The following is a 13,392-nucleotide window of genomic DNA, read 5'->3' as shown; positions in this document are numbered from 1 at the left end:
GTGTCCTTCCAGTCTCCCCAGGTAAGAGCTGCCAGGTGAAACTTCACACTGAAGCCAAACAAGCTATCATGAACCATGAGATACTTCTCAGAGTGATGAGACAGTGCAAACTATTGCTTGCAAAGCTGGCATCAGCTCAGCAGCTGGTCACACTGCCCAGCCTGCTTGGTTAATCACACCAGGACTGCACAGGGAATGCTTCCTCCTAGGACACTGCAGCCATGAGATAGCATCACATGGTGTCTGCATGTACCTGGCCAGGTATGCAAAACCTGTTTGCATTGCTGACCAAGTTCACTTGTGCTTGCAAATCAACAAAGCTTCAGGTGCTCCTTCAGGAGGGTGCCATCCTACACAGCTTGTCAGAGCAGTTCAGTGCAAGAGAAACACCCACCTTTACCTTGCCCTTCCAAAGATCTGCCCACTCCTGCACTCCCAGAAGAAAGCACCATGGAGACCAGACCCACCTCAGTGCACTGTACCCCTGGCACACGCTGACACAGCACAGGACTCGCTCCTGGTTGGCCTGGCTCTCTCCCAGATACTTGCACACTATGTTTCCACCCAGGCTGAAGCCCACAACAACCAGCTGGGTCTGAGGGTAGGTCTTCTTGATGTAATTCACCATGGCACCAAACTCCCAGGTGCATCCTAAAAAGAAGAACAAAGTTAAACATCTAATATATTTAAATTATCACTTGAAGTTGGGTTGTGTGCTTTGGATTCAGATTCTTACCCTTTCTGACTTTTCAATAGCCTTAAGGTTTTAACAGCTCTGATTCACATGTGTTCATACATCTGTGAATCCTGTGGAGCTTAGCTCATGCTTAGTTCTGACTGAGTGCCAAAGCAAGATGAAATTCAGTTGCTTAAAAATCATGGCGACAGTTAATGCCATCAAAACTCCTCCTTTCTAAAACAGCTTTAGGAAGCAGAGTCCAGCAGCTCTGGGCTTGACATTACTATGCAAGAGCAGCACACATCATGACTTTCCTGAGGCAGTTTGCCACTTCTGAAGTGAAGTGGGGTATATTTGGAATGCAGTTTGCTCCTTTGTTTTCAGGAAGGCAGCCACAGATCCCTAAACCCACCCTGGTGTGGGGAGGAAAAAGGAATGTCTTGTCAGGAAGAGTTCCCAGAGACTGCTGCAGAAGAATCTCCCTGATTCTTCTCTGGAATCAGGGAGAAGAGTTTAAGCAGAGATATTCAACCCTTTGTAACCAGTGAATGGGTAAAGATACAGCAGCTCCCTGAAAGACACATGGGTACCCCCACATCAAGAGAATAGTTAAGAGTCTCTATACAGATCTGTTCCACTGTCAGCAAACTCCCACTTGCATCCCACAGGCTGCAGGCACTGAGGAATCCAGCTTCTGGCAGTGCTGGCACCCTCCAATTGTTTGACAGACTTGAAGGCCTCCCCACATACAACAACCTGAGCACCTATAACTCTTTCTCCTGCTTGTGAGCAAGGGAAAGGAGATATGGAGAAGCAGCTGCAGTAGTGAGGCACTAGTACACTGGTATCAACTGTTTATGCAGCTTCTTAACCTTCCCTTTGGATTTAAGGCTGCAAACCACAGAAGGCATCACACAAACAACAGAAATAGAACTCCAGATGTTTCTTCCTGTCCAGAGTCAGAAACTCAGCTCCATCCTGTGGAACTTGTTCAGGGAGATAAATCCTAGGATTCCAGCATTGCACCCTGTACTAACCTAACACTACTCCACTGTGCCCCCAGCCCAGCTGCACCATCTTCAATAGACATCAAACTCCAACTTCACCTAGCTCTGGAGTAAACTCAGCACCAGGGCTGAGTTCAGTGGAACGGGAAGTTCCTGGTGAGTGTTTCAGCAGGGTTTGGGAATTTCCTTGTGAACATTCTTAATGAGCGATCTTCAAAACAACAAATTCTGCATTGATTTGGTTTCCTCTGGAATAAGTCCACAGTCAAAATACCCTAGTATTTGACATTTGTGATCTCAGGACAGCTCAGAAATCCAAAACTAGAAAAGCAATATGTCAAGCTTGATATAGAGGCTGGGATTCAGCAAATCCCAAATTTAGGCTACTTGCTCCTCAACAAGTATGCCTGGAAGACAGAAAAACTGAAAGGGCACTGAGTTATTTGGGTAGGAGGCAGAGTAAAGTCTACTGGACTTGCTGGCAACTTTATTTAACAAGCAACTCTGCCAAATGATTTACTGTCTTACTCAAAGGAAGTGCTAGGCATTCTTTGCCCTTTCCAAGGCTATAAAAGACAAAGGTATGTCTCAAGAGATGCACTACAGAATAACACCCTAAGGCCTGAAGTAAAGCTCCATGAAAACAAACTCTTAACTTTTATCAAAATAGCAAATGCTTTAACAAGGACAAATTTAGTTTTCAAGACATGGTAGTCCTGCAGCTATTAACAGCCTAGGGCCTCACTGCAAATGAGGGTATCTGGTATTCCTGAAGTGTTTCCCAAAGAGGAGTATATTTAATAATTCTAAAACAAGCAACAAGGCATTACAGCCGATTTGTCTGCCAGACTTGGCATCTCAGTATTTCTGTTTTGACAATTTAACTGTTCAAGATAAATATTCTGTTAATTTGAAATCTAAGCAGCAGCTTAGCCAACTTTAAAAAATAAAGCCTAACACAAGTCTTCTAAACACACAGTTGACAGGGTACCTTTAGATACTTACAGTAAAGAGGGAGATGAGGGCTCAGGAACAAGCAGATTAGGTCACAGGCAGAGAGGCCCCATTCTACAAAGATCACATTACTCACCAAAAGGGCAATTAAGACTAACTGGAGTCACCCTTGACACAGTTTCAAATAATTTATTCCTCTTAATTTCTAGGTTAAGAAAGACTTCCTTATACTCAAGGTGAAAGCCATAATCATGGCAGTTAAGCACTACCACCTCTGTAGCTTTACTTTCACATCCTGGACTCCTGCTGTTGTTGACTTGTTACAGACAGGAGCAAATCTTCAGGTGTCCCTCCTAAGCTATAAATTTACTTTCTGAATAGGCTGGTACAAACTCCTCTCAGGTGGCATTTTACAAAGCCTCAGAAGTGTCATTTATCCTTCAGAGACAGGTTTGTTTCACATTCTATGAAACAGGTAAATTCAGTATCCCTAAAACCATAGACAGGCTCTGAGTAGGCACAAAAGGGTTTTTTCCCCAAAAAAGGTTTTCTTCAAAAAACTGCTTTCTTGATGAGAATACATGTATAAGAAATGGTAGAAGAGACAGAACTGAATTTAGTATTAGCCTCCCCTCTTTCTCCCATCTAAGTTCAGTTTAGTTCTTAAGAAAAAGTATAAACTGTTCTACCCCCATTGGGGTACAGCAGTTCTGTTATCCTGAAGGAGGCTGATCAATCCCTAGAAATTCCACGAGTGTGAAAAATGAGTTGCCCACGTGCCACAAAGTACCTACCATAGGTGAACATCCGTGGTGAAGTGAGCTCAATGTTTGGCAGGGCTCCCAGGTGATTGAGGACAGCACATCTGTAGCCATTTTTCTGGGCATAGTCAACAAAGGTGCGGATGTACTGCTTCTCACTGTGGTTAGCAATCCCCGGGCAGATCACCATCGTGACATCGTCTGTGCTCAGAAAGAGAGGGAAGTTAAGTAAATGTCACTTCATGCAAATTAAGAGAGTCAGAAGGTTTTCATTTCAGATCCGTGGGAAACCACCTACCACAAGCAAGCTAGAATTCCTACTAGTCTGCCAAAAATCCTGTATGGGACAGGAGACCAGCAGCTCTAGTGCTGCAGATGTGAAAAATTAATTCATGCTATGGGGGATGAACAGTTTTTAGCTACAGGGAAAGCTGTGCAAACAGATCTCCAGGCACTGCCTAGAGACCAAGAGTAAATTTTTCCATCTGAAGGACATTTTTGATGTTACACATGTTCTGCTTCTGACAGCCTATTGTGACTGAGACATGGGTGGAAGCTGTGGAGCCCAGCACTCTGAGTAGACTGGTTATGCTATTTCCCCCTCATTTCCCTCCTAGAGCTGGGTGTAATACAGATCTTCCAAATGAAGCTCTGCTAAGCACAGACATTCTGATCAGCTGACATTAGCCATCATCTACTTTGTGGCTAATCTAATGATATTTGATCTGCTGACACTGTTCACTAGTTTAACAAGATATCATTTCATCAACCAAGAAAGTAATTGCTGTAATTCAAGTAAGCACAGTAAATTACATTCAGGATTATCATATGCACTTCAAATTAACTGTAACTCTCATGTGCAAAGCTCCAACATTACCAGCTCCAGCCACTGAATTTTTATCTCATTAGAAAAGCACTGCTCAGATTTCCTTCAGCAATGAAGATAACAGCAACTGTTCTAGTACAGCATTGTACCATGAAGATCTCAACACTGACAGATGCAAAAAAGAAATCTGCTTTTTCTCAGGGCCAAATGGGAGACATGGGCTCTATCCTCATGTGTCCCCCAGAGCACAGATTCAAGGTTGGCAGCTGGATGCAGCCAGCAGCTGCTGGACTGACCTGCAGTGCAGTGCTCAGAGCGTGGCTCAAAGAGATCAAAGGTGGCTGTGGCTCCATCTGGCATCGTGAGGTACTTGCGAAGTCCATATGGATGTGGTGATCTCACTCTCCCCATTTTTCCATAAAGAGCTGTCTGGATATGTCCACTCTTACCCCAGATGAGGGGTGGAATGTACCTGAAAGGCAGTAATTTAATTGCTTACCCCTGCTGTGTTAACAAGCCCTTGAGAACACATAAGCCCTCCCATAACAAATCACTCACCAGTCCCAAATATAGTAACAAATACAGAATTGTTTTTCCTCTGACTGAACTGGCAGCAGCAATCTTTGCAGCCTTACACAAGAGGAGAGACCAAAACACTCTCAAAGCTGAAAAATCAGTACTGATAGCAATAGCAGAAGCCAAAACCCAGACATGCCTTATATTGAGATGTTCGAGGAACAAATGCTTCTCACTAAATACACAGAGGCCTTGTGCCTTGGTGAGATTGGGACTGCACGTTGCCAACCAACCAAAGTGACCTGCACAACTGTACAGTGCTGTAAATCTGTTTTAATTGAAACACTGAAGCCTCCTGGGTTGAGCCACATGAACTTATCTAAGCACTTGACTGTACAAGCCAGTGGCAGAAACAACAGGATTCACACCAAGCTCCAGAAAATTGAAAGCCCCAGCTGGGACTGTTTTACACAGAACTGCTCTACTAAGTTAAGCAAAGAGCACAGTACAGGTTGGTTTTGCCTTTCAGATTTAGGTAGAAGTTGGGACAGTGTTAAGAGAATCAGTCAAGACTGACCAAACTCTACTGAACAACAAATCCCTTTCAGTAAGAGGGGTGAGTCTACCAAATACTTATGCTTATCAAGGGTATATTAAAGCTATGTGACAAAGCAGATTGTCTCTTTTCCTGGCTAACAGGCCCTAAAAAAAAAAAAAAAAGATGTGAGAAACATAGCCACGAGCTGGAAAGTATTAAAGGCTTAGTTATCAGATTTTTTTTTAGCACAAGCAGAATTGCAAGTGGTTTAACAGGAAACATACTGTTCCTTAGCACCACCACCATGTGGGCAAGTCACCTGGTCACTCAGCAAAGGACACCAAGCCAATGCCTTGAAAAAGGGAGTTACATCAGCTCTGAACAGGAAAGCATGAATGATTTATTGTTGAGGAGAACATCAGTCCCAAAGGAAACACTTCCAATTAAAGAACTGTGGTCTCTGGTGCACAGAGCAGGGTACCCAGAAGAAGCTTGAGAGATCCTGACTTCACCTTGGATCCTGAGGGATTAACAACCACCTCCCTGTTGTGTTTAGGGCTTCCTGCAATTATTCCTTTTGCCTTTTAGAGAGCATATGAAATAGACATCATGTTCACAAAAAACTAGGCAGCTCAGGACTCAGATTTACTACATCAGCCCATAATCCACCAGAAGGTGACAAACCCTACCTTTGTGCTCTGACACTACCTACTCATACTGCTGGACCTTTGCCCATGCCAGCTCTGATGTGTCATATCCACAATTCCCTCTTCCCCTGCACACTCCTTCAAAAGACTTCCTATCAAATAAAAACTATATAGGGTTGTTTAGCAAGATAAGAGCAGCAATATGCCCACTTTGCCCCCATTCTTTTCCCTCATCTATGAGGGGCACTTCTTACAGTCAAAGTAATACAAGATATAGCTTCACTCATTTTTGCAAGTGCACTTTCCAAAGAGATCCAAAACAGATTTCTGGAAAAGCAGATATTGCTTCAATAAAGGCTGCAAAAGCTGCCAGCTGATGCTCACAACCTTATAAATTAGCCCTCAGTGCATTCTGGATTTGATCACTCAACTACAAAGCTTTTCAAAGGCAAGGCCAGGAACAGCATCATTTTTCTGACAGCCCAGCATCTCTGTAGTGGGTCTTGCCAGGCACAATGTCCCACAGTGCAGATTCCCAGCAATGCCAGAGGCTGGAGGAGCTCATCCTCTGCAATAGCTGCTAGAGGTGGAAAGCAGTCAGTGGGTCCATTCTCACAATTCAGGGTAGGTATCCAATGGGATAGGGCAGCCAAACTAAACCAGGCACAAGAACTACACATGGTTCTGCTCAAATCACATCCAGCTCAGTGCAAGGGTTTTGAACACAACTATTATGCCAGATGGAAGAGACACTGCCCTCCTAATGTAAGGAAAAACAGCTGGCTTCACCTCAGTCATTTAGTGTACCACCAGTTCATATCAGTAGCCATACTCCACACTAGACAGAGCTTGGCTGGCTTTTTGTCTTTTTTCTTCCAAAGACATCCTTTACAGACAGGCTTTGCTAGCACCTTCTGAGGGGAGCTGACAAATACAACCTATAATAAGAATTTGCAGGTCTTTTAGAAGAGACTCAGACGTCAACATTGCTTCAGGGTTTCTAATCTTGGGTGAGAACATGCACTGGAAAGTTTTGGGGATTCTATTTCCATACAGTGCTTTTCAAATCAAAGACTATCCCCAAATCTTGCCCTATAGGGATAACAGGAAAGCAATTTGTCCAGCTACAGCAGCTAAATTATACAGCTATTACTAATGGCTGCTACCATGAAAAAAACAAAATAAACCAAAAATCAAGGATCTCTGTGAGCACAAACCCTATCTTAATGTTTCAACTACAGTTCAGTTTCCAGCTATAGGTCACAGCCATCCACTGGAACAGATGCAGCAGCACATACCACAGGATGTTAGAAATGAAATTAGAATAGTCTTCAAAGCCTCACCACTACTGCCAGAGTTTAAACCAAGGCAAATGGTTTCAAGCACACTGCTCCCCAATTGTGCACAGCTCCTCTGGGGAAAGAAATCCCCAGACCCCTCTTTGCATAACCCAGCTGGAGGTTACCTAAGTACTGATCTGCAATAAATCAAACCTTTTTACTGCTTTTACAGGCAAACAGCACATGCAGTTTCCCTGACATGTTTTTTATTTAAGGCAGGAATCCCTTTTACTCAATCCATAATGATGGTCAAGTGACAACTACATTTTCTACATTTCCCTCAAAGTTAAAACTGTGAAACCCTATGGACAAGGGAGCATTCATTGCTGCTCCCTGCAGAATGCACAAGTGTTTGAGCACCCTACAGACCAAGCAAAATGTTCAGCTTATCTTTTATGATGCTAACTCCAGTCAGCTGTTTAAGCATCACTGCCTGCAGCAAAGATGGCTTGTGTTAGTCACTCTGCATGTAGCTACATTCTTTTAATAAATATTCAAAGGCCAAGCTTCAGCATGAGTAATGTGCATAGTACTCTGATGCAGAGGTTTGTATATTTCTAGTTTGCAGTTAAGTTTTAAAGCAGTTGAAGCTCTGAAATACATGCAAAGTGTTCAGGTAGAAGCCTCTTATCTCACCAATCTTTTTGTTTGGGCCCATCAGCCTTTAAGCAGACTTGGGAAGCAAAACACATCCTTTAAGTATCCAGGCTCAGAAGCCCAAGTACCACTACACTTTAACAGGGAAAGGGAAGACAGATGCCCAGAGAATAGAGATCTTGTATTATCAGTGAAAAACCGAGTCAGATTAGTCAGATTACCTTACCTGACTGATATAAAACCAAGCAGCTAATAAAAATATTACTTCTGTTTACCAAGACAAGTTGCCACTCTAACTTCCTACAAAACCCTGTAAAGCCTTTACAATAGGAGTGATGCCTCTCTTTCACTGAATTCAGGTAAAAGTCTGCTCACAAGATGAGGACAAGGTACCCTTATAATCTATAGCAGAATCAGACATATGATCTGCCTGTCACACTATATCTGTCGACCCCCCATTTTGCCAATGGGCAAATCTATTTTTGAAATCTTCATGTGACTTGTGTCTTTCACTGAGACAAAGTTTTCAAGAGCTTCCAAGAGCAAGTACTAATCCTAATGGTGCAAGAGTGTACAAGACTAAAGGATGAGTCATCTTTTTATATATTTATTTATTATTTATATATATAGTCATCTTTTTGTGCAGACTTTCAGCTTGCTTTTACTAAACCCATTCAAAGAAGAGAGCATGGAAAGAACTCTTCAGTCCTGAAGGTGCATGATGCTATACTGGTGAGGGAGAAACTTGCCAGGAATTGTGCAAAAGCCTTTACCCTCTGAAATGACAGATCAGATCAATTTCATTTAAACTTATTATGTGAAAAGCATAAAAAAAGCAAAAAAATTCCAGAGACATTTCTACCCTCAGCACAGCTGAAAAAACCCTAACTACCCAGTGCTGATAGCAAGAGCTAAACAGATTGTTCTGTAGTGAAGTCAACATTCCTCCTGGCAAACAGCTGAAAAAAGATGCTTCTCCAAAACAATCATCCTGCAGACAGAAGAGCATGTACTCAGGGCATTCTTCTGGTGCTTTACCTTAAGAAAACAAGCTCAGCAGGATGCAACACAGTAAAGCACAACCATGCAGACTGAGCAACTAAGTAGTATTCAGTCTAAGGAACATTTGAGTACTGTCCTTCAGATTTTATGCTAAAACTATAATTACTGCTAAATTTAACAATGTCTTCCAAACAAGGACCCTTCACTCAAAAGCAGGTGGCTTCCCTCCAGCATTGATAACAAACAATTAAAGTGTTCAAGGACAGATTTTTAACTCCTTCCTCTTTGTCTGTTACAAATTGAAGAGTTTCTGAAAAGCAGTGTACTGCAGAGATTACTCCAGCACAGCATGGAGATGGTTCAGTACATATTCCTCAGTGTCCTGCTCCAGAGAAGCTGCTCCCAGATGTACAGAAGTCCAGGAACACCAAGTCCATAAGCACCATTCCACTGTTAAGCAATAGTGGTTTACAGTGACAGGAGCTGAGCAGTGAACACCAGCCAGAAGGGGCTCTTGCCAAGGCCTCCACACAAGGACAAGGACAGCATAACACAACAACCCAGACAAGTATGTACTGAAAAAAAATTCAAAGGAAAAGTTGTGCTGTACCAAAAATGGAGATCTTTTTTCTGTGAACCAAAAATGGCTTCTGAGCTTTCTCCAGACCCAAAGGCTTTTAACTGATTCATCTTCCTGTTTGGATTTGATCAGTTGCAATAGAAAACAGGCACTCTGAATAAAAAAATATTTGAAGCAGTTATGTCTTCCAGTAGCCAGTCCTGTAACTTCCATTTAGTTGCTTCCACAACAAAAGGCAGACAGAAGAACAGGCCTGGGGATGTCAATTATTTGTTATGGAAGGTGACTTACATGGCCCAACAAGTACAGAGCTCACCACTCTTAAGTGTCTAAGGGAATTCACAGCCAGTTACAGAAATCTGCTCACCAGTGTTAGTGTTTGAGCTCCAAACCTGCATTTCAGCTGTGCAGCACAGCCTCACATCTTGATAGGTAGCTGCACACAAGTGCTCGAGAACAAGACAATTCTTAGGTTTTCCCATAAATTTCTCCTAATATTTTAACATTTAAAACAATTCCAGCATGTGATTGTAGATTAAGTTTAGTGGCTCCCAGGCAGTAGATTATCATTTTAGAGCACATACATAATCCAGTATGCAGGAATTTAGGAAAGCAGCAGCTGGATAAGCAGCTCACACAAAGCACATAAAAACTGTGCTATTTTTATTAGCAGGCATCAGCATTCAGGTCCTCAAAGATGTGAAGTGGAATGGAAGTTCAGCAACAGGCTTATTTCTGGAGCATTGCTTCATTTCATCTGAGGAGATGAACACTTTAAACATTAACTCTTACATGGCCTTTATGTGCTATAGCACACTGGATACTGATGGTGAGAAAACAGACCCTCTAACTTGTCAATAACAGGACATTCTAAGAACCTTTGCCTGCATTATAACAGGTAAGAAATAATTTTTCCCCTTCACAGAGCAGTTTGGAGATATTTAAAGAATGCTTTATAGAATCAAACTTTGTTTGAGCCTTGTCCTTTATTTGATGCTAGGGAATGCAAATTGAATTCCAATGAAGGAAGCTCATATAAAAGTCTGCAGGGTTCAACCCTTGACCCCAAATAGGTAGAAAGCAGCTTTTTCTGTGTCAGCTCAGCTAGACTGCTCAATGTGATGAGGACACAAAGAAATTGCAATAAAAAATTTAAGCAAGTTATGGAACTTCCACATTCCCCGAGTCTCAAAACAGAAACAAATGGAGCAGAAGTGTTTGTTTGCTGCCCACAGTACCTGCATGAAGTCAGAACTATTTAAAAGTACAGACTGACCTCCTTGGCTAAACCACCTCCCTCACCACTTAAGTAGCTTTTATTTAGTAAAGTGCCCATCACACCCCTCCTCCCCCACCAATGACTACAAGAAGTATTTTAGTCAAAACAAGGCATGAGGATTTACAGCACTTAGAATCTTCCTTGCTGATAAGAGCTGGAGAACACAAGGCTGCTGCCAATGCCACAGCACCCAGCAAAAACTCAGACCCCCGAGGCTGCTTCTCGCAAGGTCAATACTTCAACTTACCAACAGGGAGCTGCCATTCTCCTCTACCTCTCACAGCATGTTCACCTGCCAAAGCTTCAGGGGTAACACTGTTCTTCTAGTTTATTATTCTCCTGGAAGTGTTCCTCCCAGAGTAAAACACCTAGGAGTTGACAGGGATCAAACACTGCTTGCTATTAGGGGGAAGAAAAGAACACTGAAAAGCTTGAAGACAGCTTTTCTGACTACTCATCTCCTTGCATCTAAGAGGAAAGCAGTGACAGTGTAAAAGAGTCTTTGGTACCAGGCAGCCTGCTCACCCAGCATAGGTTGGTGTGCAAACAAAGGATAAGAAGGATCTAGGCTGGATCTTTGACAGTGTTTACTAACAGGCTTGACAGTCATTTGCTTCAGTCTTTGAGGAGCTTGCCTTTACAGATGATAAAAAGTGTGCAGACAGCAAGGATAATTATTTTCGATACAGATGACACGTGCCACTTCTCTACAGAAATAAAGATACACACACTTGGTTAGAATAAACTGTAAACAGCCAAAAATGCCTAGCCTTATACAACAAGCACTGGCCAAATTTACCCTCGTGAATCAAAAAGCCAGCACTGCATTTCTACAGGATTAGGAGCAGATGAAGGACTTTCTGTACCCTTCTGAAAGACAGGAAAAGGACAGCAGTTAGGCCCAAGTGCTCAAGGGCACCAACAGCTGTGCTGAATTGCAAGAGCTTCCACACAAGAAGCAGCAATTTGAATGGAAAAGGCTCTGATTATGCTGCTCCACTCGATAAGCTGAAGTACAAGAGCCAGACAGGATCAGAAGAATGGAAAAAGGGGTAAGAGAACTCTAGGAAGACAGATTTTCTTGCTTCCCAATGTTTGGTAGATATGGACAAAGTTTCTGGCAGTTCACAAAACTAAAAACCAGTACTACATCTACAAGTACAAGGTACCTGGCACACAGCCATCTCAGGCAGCTTTACAATTCAAAGTTCTTAAATTATTCATCAACCACCATTTGGCTCACTGAATGACACCACAGTTACAATGCACTGAATTAAACCAGAGGTGAGGTTGTGCCATAAAGAGAAAATAAAGTCCAAAAGTGTTTACTCAGAATTTTTGAACACTTGCACAGATAACAGAAACAGGCAGTTATTTTCACCCCACCAGCCTGTTTTTCACAGCAGTGCCCTCACCCCTTCCTCCCTTAAGGAGGAGCTGAACAAACCAGGTCTGAAAGCCAGTTCACAGCAATGAGCATTCCTCTGCACAGAAGAATTGGTCTTAAAACAAATCTGACAACAAACCCAGTAACTAATATAACAGAAGGGATTGCTGGGCTACTTATTTTGCTTTCATGGTAGAATCTGAAAAGAGTGGCTTAATCAGCTTTCCTAACACTCTGAATAATTAGCAAGTAATCAAAGCCTTGCAAGATTTTTCGGTGGAGTATGGCACAAGCTGTTTTCACATAGCTCTTTCCTAATTATCCTACAAACTGTTTCATGCATAATTGCAGGAATTTAAATACATTTGTTCCCCTTTAGTCTCCAGGTGACTTTCATGCCTAAAGACAGGATTTATTTGATTTTTTAAAATTTTCTGTATTGAAGAAAAGTCTGTGATAGCATCACAAGAATAGTAAAAAGAAATAATCACATATACATCTTAGAGCTGTTTTTCCTGTAAACTCTTTCAATTTCCCAGCAGCAAGTATAGCCCCAACAGTCCTGCCTTCCTTAACAGAGAGATGGAGGGAAGAGGACTGAACAGCTACCTATTGCCATATTTTGTTCCAGTTTCAGTTCAGTTTGCTTCCTTTTGTCATGGAAGTCTGTCAATATTTTGCCCAAGCACCAGGTACTGGAGATGACTGCTACAGTTCTCAGAGAAGCTGGCAAGCCTGAGCTCAGCTGATCCAGAGCAAGCAAACAACCCAAACGTGCACACTATTAACACAACACCAGGGGTCTGCAAGCAGCTCATCACTCCTGCAATCAATGCACAGATGTCTAAATACTGATAGACATGCTTTGCATTTTCACTCTTCTGGGAATGTTTTGTTCTCCAATTGGAAGTCAAAGACATGGCCCTAATACAGCAGTGCTAGGAGGCTGTGGGGTGAGAACAGAGCTGAAATAGCAAATAAATGGACTCCAAATTAGCTCACAATCCAAAGACCAGCCTGATACTAATATGCCTTCAAGGCTGATAATCAGCACAACTTCATGCTTGCTCCTCCAGTGACTAGGGACATTCATACAGGAGTGCAACACTGGGATGGCAAGTATCTGATACCAAGTAACTCAAACCTCCTTAATGTATTTTTTAGGAAAGGAATTGCTTTGCAGTTAAGGCAGTACACAATCAAGAATCCAAACACATTTATGTTACCACAAACCTGGAGTGCATCACAGAACCTTCTCTGGGTTCCAATTTCAACAGGT

At 42.4% G+C, this 13,392-nt stretch overlaps 1 protein-coding gene across 1 annotated transcript in view; it reads right to left on the bottom strand.

Annotated features, from left to right (window-relative positions):
* Window positions 1-13,392, bottom strand: part of ABHD2 (abhydrolase domain containing 2, acylglycerol lipase) — a 38,099-nt gene that overhangs the window by 13,309 nt on the left and 11,398 nt on the right. The window contains exons 4-6 of the mRNA XM_079318223.1: window positions 4,524-4,699; window positions 3,435-3,602; window positions 468-651 (exon numbers count right to left, since the gene is read on the bottom strand). Coding sequence (XP_079174349.1) covers window positions 468-651; window positions 3,435-3,602; window positions 4,524-4,699 — 528 coding nt within the window. The remainder of the gene's footprint in view (window positions 1-467; window positions 652-3,434; window positions 3,603-4,523; window positions 4,700-13,392) is intronic.

The sequence above is a fragment of the Erithacus rubecula genome (genome assembly GCF_903797595.1).
Source record: "Erithacus rubecula genome assembly, chromosome: 14".
In the NCBI taxonomy this organism is placed as follows: Eukaryota; Metazoa; Chordata; class Aves; order Passeriformes; family Muscicapidae; genus Erithacus; species Erithacus rubecula.
Note: the sequence above shows the minus strand (reverse complement) of the source record. Positions and strands in the feature narration are given on the sequence as shown.